A 12,667-nucleotide genomic window follows, 5' to 3' on the forward strand; every position below is an offset into this window, starting at 1 on the left:
TCTTCCCTGCCACGTTGCCAAAATAAATACAAATACATATCCCGTCATAGAAAGAAGACCCCACGAGAAATGTGGAAATTAGTTGAAACTGACTCAGAAACAAGTACTGTAAAAATAAATGTTTCTTTTTCTTTGTGGGCCACCAATATTACTTTGAAAAACAAACTAAAGAAGCTGGCCTGGACGAGAAGGATGGAATGCATTAAATAATATTTTTTCCACAACCCTCTGAGGGGGTCACAACAACCTCGATGAGACTTGTGCACCTGTCCACAGGTATTTTGGACTGCCCATGAGCAAACCGCTCCAGCTGTATCAGGTTCAGATGCTTTCGCAAATATTAAACAGGATTTAGAATAGCTCGATGTTTCGTTCTTACCCATTCTTGGGTATTTTTAGCCGTCTGTTTGGTGTCTTTAGCCTTTTGGGGGACCCGTGACCTCATAGAAATCAAGCTTCCTCACTCTGGGCAGCATACTTCTCTGCAGAATGCCAATTACATTGATTCAAGACACTTTGTGTTGGCTGGAGATAAGCATCCACTAAACGGAACCGCCTCCATGTTCCACAGTAGCTATTTATGAACAAAGCTGTGAGCCTCAAGGAGATTTTAGTTTTTTTAAATTGTTGTTAATGTGTAAACTCAAAGTTCAAACTTTCTATCTCCAAATTGTTACACCATAAATGGACCTGTGCATTCCTCAACAAAGAGGTTCAGAAGGTTCTTACTGAGTGCTCTGGAGTGGTCTGGATTCCTTATGCCTTTAGCCCGTAGCCTCTGTAAAAGCACCGTGGATGACTGCTGCTTCACTAAGTATACTGCCATAGAGTAATTCTGTGGAGGTGAAAAAACATAGAATTATGTTCAGTTTTTCTCTTCAATGGACCAAAAACTGGAGATATAAAGGCGTATCACACAAACGCCTGCTCGTCAAAGACACTTTTGAGCCTTATGAGAGGCATGATACTGCCATCTATTGTATTTCTGGGGAATTATAACCAACTCCGACCCTTGTGTATAAAGGCAGGCCCTGAGTTTGGGCCTAATTTAGGTTTGCGTGTGCAAAAACGGGCACAAACTTGATTGTGCGCGCCAACCTATGTAGAAGCACCCACGGAGCACCCGAGATCGCATCTACCTAACGTGCTAAATTGCTGCACTGGTAATTTGGGCCATTCTGAGCAGTACCAGTACATGCAACGACATGAATTTAGCACATTGATCAAACGGAAGAGGAATTCCAATGGTTGATTTTGCATCTTGAAAGAGCACATCTGAAAGGCAGCTGCAAACGGCACCTCTGTGTGGAGCCATGGCGGGCAGGCGAAGGCAAACTGAGAGACGATGGGGAGGAAAGCTCTTTTCTGCTCGCGTTAACATTTGAAAATCCATCAACAAAAATGAACGTGCAAAATCGTCTCTTCGGGATTGCTCTTTTTGGAGCTTCTGATTGATGTAGGGCAACAGGTGTGAAACTCCAGGCCCAGGGATCGGATCTGACTCACTATATCATTTTATGTGGACCGCTGCAATTAATGATTTCCCTAAAATTGCTTTTTTAAACCTCGATCAAAATTACACACGTCTTCGGGTCACTTAAATACTACAAACCAAAAAAAAACACACAGAGTTGACTTAAAGTGGGATTTTGCAATAAAACCACAACAGCACATTTTTCATTTTGTTAAAACAGTCGTCAAGACTCAACAGATGACTATAGTAAACACTGTATGATCTGCGAAAATCAGCCATATTGTGCCTCTAATTTGAGTTAAAAAAAAAAACAACTCTCCTGATTAAAAAAAAACAACAAAAAAAAAACAGAGACAGAGAGAGTACACTACCTTACAAGGTGTCAATCTTTTTTTGCACAATCATCGTGGGCACAGCCTCAAAGCCTTGCTCTGACCTCTTACCTTACCACAGAAAAGCACCTTATTCGTAATGAAGTGTTATTAAATGTTATTTAACCAATTGAAACTTTTTTTTTTTTAAATGGAAGGGGGGAACCGTAAGGCGGGAGTGACACCTGGGACAAGGTGAAACAAACAAAAGACGACTTTTATGCAGTTGCTGCTCTCCCCCAAGAGTTAACTAAAGCTCAAACCCCTCTTTTTCAACATTTCAGTCTCCACCCCTCTTTTGAAAAGATCGCAATCTTGGCCCCCAACAGCGCAAACAAGTCTGTTCGAGGCAGCATGCATTTTCATGCCCACTCTTTGGGATCTTAGTAAATCCGGCCCTTTTCCTCTCACCCTCCCAATCTCAGCAGTCCAGGACACCACAATGGTATTCGGGACTGTCGTGGACAATCTGACCAACGAGGTAATATTGATGGGTCGGCTGGGCCGCTTTGGCTCGACACCGTTTTTGGTTGGAGGAAGATAACCCTGTGAGATAGGATGGCAAAAAAAATGGTGAGATTACAAGTACTGCTTTAAAATACAAAGAAAAACACAGGATTTGGGTACTTGGGTACTGCATGTGTATGTCAGTGTTTCTCACCGGCAGGTTACATGGCTTGCCGTTGACTTTCACACACAAACTGGGTGGAAAATGATCTTCCTGAGGACAGCTTGTCTCTGACAGGCAAAACCGCAATTGGACTTGAACTGAGAAATCACATTTGGTCCCCGAGATGTCCCTTAAAGCACAAAAAAATTGTTTTCACCCGACAGATGTTGATGAATAATTGAGAAATAATTTAGTCTGGCCAGACAAAATGGTGTTTCATTCATCTTACATTGAACTGCTGATCTGCTGGACCTGCTGTGGCGTTAATGCAAAGGCAAAGCATGTCTCCTGGAATCTCTGGCTGTTGTCCGAAGCTGCAGAAAACAAGATAACATCGCAGAAAATGATTCACAACTCCCACCAATTGACACTACAAGCACATTTTTTTGTAAAACTAATCACGCTTCTCAAGAGCAGGATGGGCCTTTCAAATCAAGAATCACTGTACAACTGAGGGACTGACTTGACGAGAACTTACGCAGCAGATGGTCAGATTGCTCCCCTGTTGTGGCAACCGTGCCAACATTTAAAACCGAAAACCGTCTGGCCAACTTCTTCACTAATGGTTTGAACATCACCTGGAGCTCCAATATTTTGGGTTACAGTTGGACACTTTTCAGATCGTCTTCTGTTAATCATGCTGTTGTTCAAAATCTCCTTCAGCACCTTTTGTTTTGTTTGCCTAAAAATATATTCAGTAGACTGTAATAAAAAAAGCTAAACATCAGCTGTTGAAAAAATATTTTGTATGATTTTTTTTTTCCTGGCGTTCCTATCTTCAAAATGAGTGTGCAATGGTTTCCTAATCAACATTTCACCACACTGGTGGGACTGTGCTGGTTCACTTCCACTATACAGATAATCTATCGGTATTTATTAAAAGAAAAAAAAATTGTGTGATTTGCCAGTGAAACAATCATACTGAAGAGAGATGTCGCAATTGTTCCATTTTAAATTGGCTATCCACTATCATCATAAGATTGAGTAATTATTATGACAGCGGTCTTTCATCCTGTGGGTTGTGAATGTGGCATGAAGGAAGAGGAATACAAGAAATGATTCAAAGGAACTTTGCTATGCCTCAAAATAAAAGCGAAGACATTCAACTATGCACGTGACTCACAGTTGTATATCGACTCAAGATAATTACATGGTCATTAATATTCAGAATATTTCTTTTGCTTGGTAATTACCAACCACACTATGGACGACCTCAATGACATTTAATAAATTCTATGGAACGTGTCTTTTCTTGATGCATTTTGGTGCCTGTCTGTGCCACAGAACAAAATTACATATGATGTGCTTTCAGACTTCTATTCGGGGCAACTGAAGCTAAAAATAGATCTCGATCACTCTCACCCCTCTCTCTCTCTCTCTCTCTCTCTCTCTCTCTCTCTCTCTCTCTCTCTCTCTCTCTCTCTCTCTCTCTCTCTCTCTCTCTCTCTCTCTCTCTCTCTCTCTCTCTCTCTCTCTCTCTCTCTCTCTCTCTCTCTCTCTCTCTCTCTCTCTCTCTCAATCTCTCTCTCTCTCTCTGTCCTTGCTTGCTTTTTCTCACTCTCGCCCCCACCCCACTCTTCCATTGCACTCGAAGTCACTCTCACCACAAAACTGGATTTGTTCTCATGTTGCAGAGTGGTGGCTAAAAGAGACATGAAAAAGGTGACAACCCCGTTCACTTTCAATTTCCAGCCATGCAACTGCCTCTTTTTTAAAGGCGCATGTTCACTACATAAGCGGGATGAAAAATCACGAAAACAGACAGAACACTGATCAAAGTCGGAATCCTCCCATTCGCTTCCACAGTATTTTTTTGGTATGCTCGTACTTATCTTAGCCCATCCATCCATCCATCCATAGTCTACTGCTTATCCGGGGTCAAGCCACGGGGGCAACAGCTTTAGCAGGGAAGCTCAGACCTCCCTCTCCCCAGCCACTTCTCCCAGCTCGTCTCGGGGGATCCAAAGATATTGCCAGGCCAGCCGGAGACAGCATGTCCTGGGTCGTCCCGGGGGCCTCATCCTGGTGGGAAATGCCCTGAGCATCTCACCAGGGAAGCGTCAAGGAGGCATCCTAATCAGATGCCCGAGCCACCTCATCTGGCTCCCCTTGACATGGAGAAGGAGGAGCTCAACTCAAAGTTGGCTTCTATGGCCTCATTCTTTCCATTTTTGCCTTGGCGACCACTGAAGCTACGTTCCACTTTGCCATCTTGTGTCCATCAGCTGCCTCAAGAATCACACGAGCCATAAAGGCCCTATAGGACTCCTTCAGCTCGACGGCATCCCTTACTGCTGGTGTCCACCAGCAGGTTCGGGAGTTGCCGCCATGACAGGCACCAACAACCACACGGCCACAAATCCGATACCACCGATACCGCCTCAACAATTTATTTTTTTAATCTTAGTTGTTTTATGAAAGCCTAAACCCTTATGTGATACATTCCAAAAGCATCCAATACAGGTGGTTGACATGATTGTGTTTTGATGAGACAATCGAAAGAAAAGGCTTGTGACATACATCGGAATTCTTGTGGTAATATCAGATTAGGCTTTGTTTATTGATCAAATGCTCAGATTATTTTGGGGCAAATGTTTCATCTGCAAATATGTCATCGACAAAGATAAACCAACACGCATGAATGCAGTGAGACTAGAACACCAGGTTATTCTGCATCACACATAGTATTGTATTGACGTACAAGAGGTGTACTGTATGAATTTTGCTGGAAGAAACATAAGACTAAAGCTAATGAAGAAACAACGTTCCAGTTACTCAATTTGATCTGATTCTTGCGTGTTGGTGGTTATACCATGGAACTGAAAGAAAAACTGTGCGTTAATAAAATTGACAAACTAAGACAGAAATTATGACAATCATCCAATCACCCATCATGTGATGGGTCAAAGTCGACCATCGATGACGTTTGAGTGAATGACTTTCATTGAAACAGACTTCCACAAGTTTGATGGTTAAAAAAAGACCGCGCACGATCAAATAAGTCTGTTAACCAAGACCTCAACTCAAAAAGTTTTATCATTCAATGGATTTTTTTTTTCATGTTCCTGTCATCTGTTTGTCTGCATGCCAGGCAGACTCCTGCTTTGCGAAAGGACTCGGTTGCTACCCCCAATCAGTGGCGGAAATAAATGTCTTATTATTATTATTATTATTATTGTGTTTCAGCTGTGTAAACCAAGTAATAGCTTCATTTTCAGCGCCCCAAAAAGCTGACAGCTATTAGAGAATCACACAATATATTCACTGAATCTGCAAGCAAACGAAACCAGAAGGCATTATTCTTCTTTAGCCCACAAATGGATTGTCAAATTATTCTTGCTATTTTGAGTAAAGTATTCAGTAGTTTTGGATTATGAAACTGATAACATCTAATAACATTATCACTGCTTATGGCTGGATTCATTATTCCATTGTCTACAATTGTTTTTATCTAACTGTCTGCGCACCTTGAATGTATCATATTGAGACATTTAATGGTGAGTAGACGCTAGGCCCTCAATAGGTGCGCAGCGGTTGTACAGTATTTGCAAACCGTCAGTTTCTTGAAAGTGTTTTGGCTGGCTTAGCATGTGTGCCCATGTATTCGATTTACAGACAGCATGCAGTAAAGGTAAAGTGAAAACCGTTCATTGTGAGGGAAAATCTGTTCTGGTCTATAACTTAGGCGATGCATAACTGACTTTTGCGACTTGCGAGTGAAAAGCTTCTGCGTTGTGTCACTAAAACCAGCCTGTATAAATCCACATGCCATACGATATGTAGTCCAACTGTTCAAGTCAAGTCAAGTCAACTTTATTGTCAAATATGCTTAATGTGCAACATACAGCACAGATGAAATTTCTTTTCCCGTCAGCTACCATAAACCGTGGGTGTCCCCCAAAAATAAATGATAAATTAAAAAAAAATAAAAAAACGTAACAATTGGGAGAGCAGATTGAAGGACAAAGGTAGGTAGATCAATTGTGTTGACTTGTCCATTTGTAACCTAACCACCTAAAGTGAATACCAAATACAATTGTATAGTTATTCAGAGGGTGGAGAGCTATTCACCACAATTTAGGGCAATATATTTCAATGTTATCCCAATTGTTGGATTGTTTTTAAAGATAACAGGAGGCTTTGTTTTCTTTTGAAATAACCTGGCAGATCATGCATAAAATACGGGCGTGATTCTAAAAAGGTGAAATACGCTAATAGAGCTGATTTTGGCAAAAAAGTGAAAAAAAAATAGAAAAAAAACCCTAACCCCCCAAAAACCTTTTGCTTTAGGTCTGGTCTGAGGTATGAGCTAAGCTCAAGAGAATTTACTTTCCTCAATCTGCTTAATAAGCACAACAAAGCCCAGCTGGAGTTCGTTAGCTCGGTCAGGCCTTTGCTACTTTTTCATTAATTTAGTACGCCACATGCAAGCAGACCCATATGCACACAAACACAAAAGACAGCTCCATTCTCAGAAAAACAAAAGAAAAAAGACAAAACGATTCGAACAATGAGTGATAAAAAGTGAGATCTAGAATTTACAAGGCAAACCTGTGTAACGTCCTCCTGACTGAGAACCGGGATTGTTTGAGCGCTGAATGGGGTTGCGCTGCAGCTATATGGTCCTCGAGCTCATTAAGGCATTCCAGTGTACACATACAGAAATGCTTAGATGGCTGTGTTCGCAGTCTGGCAGCTGGTCCCACTATTCTCTTCAATGCAAATAGTACACACTTTCCAGGCTGTGTCAGTGCTAGGCGGGCCACGCCCGAGACAACGCAGCTGCAAACAACATGCATAGGAACACTGAACATTATCATAAGAATAAGAAAACCTTTAATCGTCTCACAGTGGAACAATTCCCAATTTACAGCAGCAAAGTTATGAAAGGAAGAAAGTAGAAGAACAAAAAGTATAGGAGCTGCTGAAAAGGCAGCCACTCTCGCATTGAAGTAGATTTTTAGTGGTCAGGAGGCACTCTGTTGGTCAGCACAGCTTGGAGTTCTGGTCATTTGTTTCATCAAGGCTGGGTCGTTTTTACTGAGCTTTATTACCGTATTGGCCCGAATATAAGACGGCCCTGATTCTAAGACGACCCCCTCTTTTTCAAGACTCAAGTTTGAGAAAAGACTTTTTGAACACCAAATTAATTTTTATTGAGAAAATAATTACAGTACATCTGAAACAAATGATTAAAACAATATATTTGAGAGAAAAAGCATGTTATTTTGCCTCATTCAAATCTTAATATCTGAACATTTAAATATGTAAACTAAAGTGCAATCACATTCGTAAATGAATGGCTTCTGGTTTTTGAAATGTAAATTACATCATAACTTCTCCTCAGTTGCCGGTTAACCTGGCCGATCTTCGACCCACTTTTCTCCAGATTGTCGCTACGTTTCTCCATTTTCTGTTATCTCTTCTATTATTTTCTTTTCTTTTCTTACTTACCGCTATTTTTTATTTTTCTTCTTCGTGCTACCGCTATTTTTATTTTTATTCTTCGTGACAGGGGTTCGCTTTGGCCTGGGGAGTCAAGTTCAGCATTCGCTTCATTGGTATCTGGCGCCATCTAGCGTCGTGAATGGGTATAATGTCTCGACCCGTGAATGGGTAATGTCTAGACCCCGAATATAAGACGACCCCCACTTTTTCAGTCTTATTTCAATGCAAAAAACACCATCTTATATTCGGGCCAATAGGGTATTTTAGCAGAAAGAAAAAAAACTGGATAAATGCATTTAAAAAACTGGAGTCTCTATCTCTTGGTAATAGGGCTGGGTTTGAAATTAGTTTTTCGATTAATCAAAGCAAGTAGATTTGCCTTTTCATAGCCTGATATTGATTCATAAAACCATCAATCCATCTTTTTAATATCCTTTTCCCATAAATTCGCGTGACTTCATGCATTACGTGAAATCTTGTCACTGCACGAGAATAGCGTATCAGAACAATGTGTTTCATTAAAACAAACACAAAGACAGTACTGTGCTGACACTTTGTGAGACAAACACAGGAATGTGAATGTCATGAGTTTGTAGTGTCTTTTGCCACTTTATTTACACAGCCTGCACTGTGGTTAGAATAGCTTTAAATTATTATTTTTTATTTTGATCGGGTCGCACAAACATACATGATTCATGTAATTATTTTAGGTAAATATATATGTTTACGAATGCACCAAATTAAAACAAGAAGTTTGTACTATTTGCAGTATTGCTTCTTTGGGAGAATGTCTTCCACATTAAAGTAAAATTGGCACTGCCTGAAATCCTTCGCTAACCGAATCGAAAACCAATCAAAGGGAATCGAACTGAATCGGGCCCATGTGAATTGAATCAAATTGATTTTGTAAATCAGAATCGATACCCAGCCCTACTTGGAAATACAGTAAGCCATTTTCAGTTTTGTTTTCTTTCAATATAGAAGGTTAATTCAAATTTGACACTTTAAAAAATATATAAAGGCAAATATTATCTACCCCTTCGGTAAGTGATTCAAAGTAAAGCCAAACTATAAACCTATAATAAAACTCAAGCATACATGCAACAATTAACAACATTAGGCATTGCAACACTAACAGACAAAATTAGGTAAAAAAAGCACAAAAGAGGAATTACAGGCAGTTTTTATGCGCTTTTGGATAGTTCTATTTTTCCTCTTAAAAGTGAACATGCGCCACACTGAGTAAAACTATCTTCGCTTTCGGCTTAACCCTATGCAAGAGTCGCCACAATGAATCAAATCTCCTCTGTAAACGTAACAGGATAATTCCCCTTATATGGTAAGTGAATTGTAGGCCTTAGCAATCACATTAGGACCAAGATCCGACCACTTGTGTTGTGGTCTCCAGTTCATTTTTCAAAGTCTTTGTTGATGAGCAGAATACATTTTGAAATCGACAAAACCATTTTATCTGATAATTTACAGAAAAACGCAACCAAACTAATCAGGAGAAGCGACATCATGCAACAAGAAAATGACCACACAAATAAAGACAATACAACAAAGGACTTCATCAGGATGAAAAGTGGAAGGCCTTAGACTGGCCAAGTTAATCACTGGACCGTAACCAAATAGAGACTGCATTTGACCTCCTGAAGAGGAGGCTGAAGGGAGAAACCCCAAGAAACGGCTGCAGTAAAGGAATGGAAAAGAATGCAACAGTTTGGTGAAGTCGCAAATTGGTCGCATCCTTGATGCAGTTACTGTGAGGAAAGGGATATGCCACCAAATATTAAATGTTATTCACTTTAATGTGATTTAATAATGCTCATTACAATAATTTTGCTCACTTTAAAAGGCGGTGGCTTCAAACAAAAGGTTCTCCTTTCTTAGCTGTGAAACACATCTTGATGTAAATACCATTCATTAAAAGCTGGTGTTTTCAGTATACAACAAAAGCAAAGGAATTGACCTTGATGTTCCAACACTTGTGGAGGTGACTGGATTCAACAAAAGCCAGAAATGCTGCAAGCTTCTCCCGGCCTGAGCTCATCTGACATGGACTGACGCTAAGATGAAAAGTGTACTGTGGTCTGTTCAGTCCACATTTCAAATCATTTTTTGAAATCATGGATTTCGTGCACTCTGGGCCCCGAGAGGAAAAGAACATCTGGATTGTGATCAGCGCAGATTTCTAAAGCCAGCATCCGTGAAGGCACCATTAAAGGTGTGGAAAGGTGCATGCAGGTTTTGGAGAAACAAATGCTGCCATCCAAGTCCCTTGGAGGCCCCTGATTATTTCAGCAAGACAATGCCAAACCACATTCTGCATGTGCCACAACAGCGTGGCTTTGTAGTGAAAGAGTGCAGGTACTAGACTGGCCTGTCTGCAGTCCAGACCTGTCTCTCACTGAAAATTTGTGGCGCATTATGAAGCGTACAATATGACAATGCATACTCTATATGTGCCTTATATGTGACTGGCTGGCGACCAGTTCGGGGTATAGTCTGTCTCCTGCCTGAAGTCAGCAGGGCTCGGCTCCCACAACTCCCCGCGACTATCTTCAGGAGAAGCACTGTTGAAAATGAATGGATGGATGGAGACTGTTCAACAGCTGAAGCTGACATTCAAGCAAGAATGGGAAAGAATTCCACCAGAAAAGCTTCAACAAATATTGTCCTTTGTTCCCAAACGTTGATCGGGTATTATCATCATTTTGATCACTGAACATCTGAATTTGCAAATCTGTTTTTATTTTCGTCGTACACGTTTCAATTTCATTGGAGTTGGAAATGAATCAGACTCACTGTCGTAATACTTCTTGAGGTGAGGTGTGTGCTACTGGAACCTAATGTATTTGCCATACAATCCAAGACTGTTAACATGAATGCACTTTTGTCATAATTTCAACCTTTTCAGCTATGATAAATTGGAATTGAGTATCATCTTAGCATTCTATGACACACATGGCAATAGGCTGTAAGGGCATGAATAAATGCAGCAGAAGGAGTGAGGGGGAGGGAATTGTTGTAAATGATACTGTGGATGAGGCAAAAGGGGATGCAGAAACAATTGTGGGAGTAGTATGAATACCAATCAGTGGATCTGAGGGAGGCATATGTGCATGATTACAAGGTAACAGAGCTCTCTTCCTCATAATTAGGTTAAATATGGCGATCACACGAGCCTGAGCAGTCTTTTAGAACCATTCAAATATTCAGCTTGGTGAAATTATATGCACCATATTCCTCTTGTTTTTTCTCTCATTCACCCTTTCTCTCACTAATGAGAGAACACGTATACATTATTAATATCGAAGTATGTCTGTGTTTGGAAGGAACCATATGTGCAGTACTGTATCAGGGTGTGAGTGACTACGTCTATATGCAATTCAGACTCAAATTGAAGGCACAGTGGTGGGTCTGTGCAATTTTCTCACTTTGAATGCAAATGTTTGCATGCAAAGCGGATGATGACAGACACAGTGGTGAGAGAAAACATAAGAGGAATGGGTAGAACACATTTAGTACAACGTTACAATAGAAGGAGGAAACGTTGCAATGACAGAGTTGCAGCCACTGTGCTTGTACACACATTGGCAGGAAAATAAATGACATGATAGTTTCTGCCTCGATTAAAATGCTAATGAAAAACGTTACCAGCATATTTCCATGATTTTATTTTTTTTTTATAATGATTTTTATAACTACAAAGCCAGAGCATTTAAATGCTTTACTAAATAACTGGTAGATACTAGATGGGCACTCCAGACAACAGAGGTGGGCATTCCGTCCCTTGGACAGAACGGTCTGTCCGTCCGTCCCGGAAGGACATCCATTTTTGGGACGGAAGACAACAATTTTTTTAAAAAGGACGGACGAAGCAAGGAGGAACGTGGATTTTCGTCCGTCCCTTTAATCGTCCTAAGTTTGTGGTGTCCGGAGGCAAAATAACAATGCCAGGGTGTAGCCTAACACTGTATTTTCTTAATAGGCGATGAACATCACAACCTTTTTCATATCAATAGTATTTTTATAGCAACACTGCTACCTAGTGTACAGTCAAAGAGCATAAAGTACCTACGGAGACCCATTTCACTAACGATCAATCTAGCCAGTGAAGAAAGCTGGCTGTGTTATATGTCTTTCTGTCACACCAAAAGTCAAAAGCGAGTCAAGTCATTACTTTGTTCAAGCAAGTCAAAAGTCAAATCACAGAATCTTAATCAGCACAACATACTCTATTGGAGTGAGGATAAAATATTTTTTCACTGATCAAGACAGAAATGCACATTTATAGCTATTAAGATTTAATGAACACACAAATAACATAAATCTCTGAAAATACATGCATGAATATATTTTGAAGAATGCATGTTTTTTTAATGTTTGCAGCTGCTAATGTATCTAAAACAGTTGCTGCAATGATAAAAATGGACGTGTTACACAGTATAATCATTACTCCCCTCAATAAAAGTCAAATACGACTTTTATGATGCATACCTGACATTTTTGTATTACCATAGCGATTTCCAACCAACTTGTAACCTCTCCAATGCAAGATTTCTGATGCACAAAACGGATGAATAGGTCGTGTGTTTTATGCATATGCTGGTCTCGCTGTTTTCTGGTGTATTAGGTGTAAACTGAAAGGCACTTAAAACAGGTCCCTGGTGCTGTTCGCCAGCCTCTTTGAGGTCCCGG

The 12,667-nt window shown here is 40.4% G+C and overlaps 1 protein-coding gene across 1 annotated transcript in view; it reads right to left on the reverse strand.

Annotated features, from left to right (window-relative positions):
* LOC109514338 (E3 SUMO-protein ligase PIAS1-like) overlaps nucleotides 1–12,667 on the reverse strand; it is a 69,606-nt gene that overhangs the window by 11,346 nt on the left and 45,593 nt on the right. The window contains exons 3-6 of the mRNA XM_019867343.1: nucleotides 2,745–2,829; nucleotides 2,507–2,645; nucleotides 2,257–2,391; nucleotides 730–835 (exon numbers count right to left, since the gene is read on the reverse strand). Coding sequence (XP_019722902.1) covers nucleotides 730–835; nucleotides 2,257–2,391; nucleotides 2,507–2,645; nucleotides 2,745–2,829 — 465 coding nt within the window. The remainder of the gene's footprint in view (nucleotides 1–729; nucleotides 836–2,256; nucleotides 2,392–2,506; nucleotides 2,646–2,744; nucleotides 2,830–12,667) is intronic.

Source organism: Hippocampus comes, unplaced genomic scaffold, assembly GCF_001891065.2.
Source record: "Hippocampus comes isolate QL1 unplaced genomic scaffold, H_comes_QL1_v1.1 scaffold2, whole genome shotgun sequence".
NCBI lineage: Eukaryota > Metazoa > Chordata > Actinopteri > Syngnathiformes > Syngnathidae > Hippocampus > Hippocampus comes.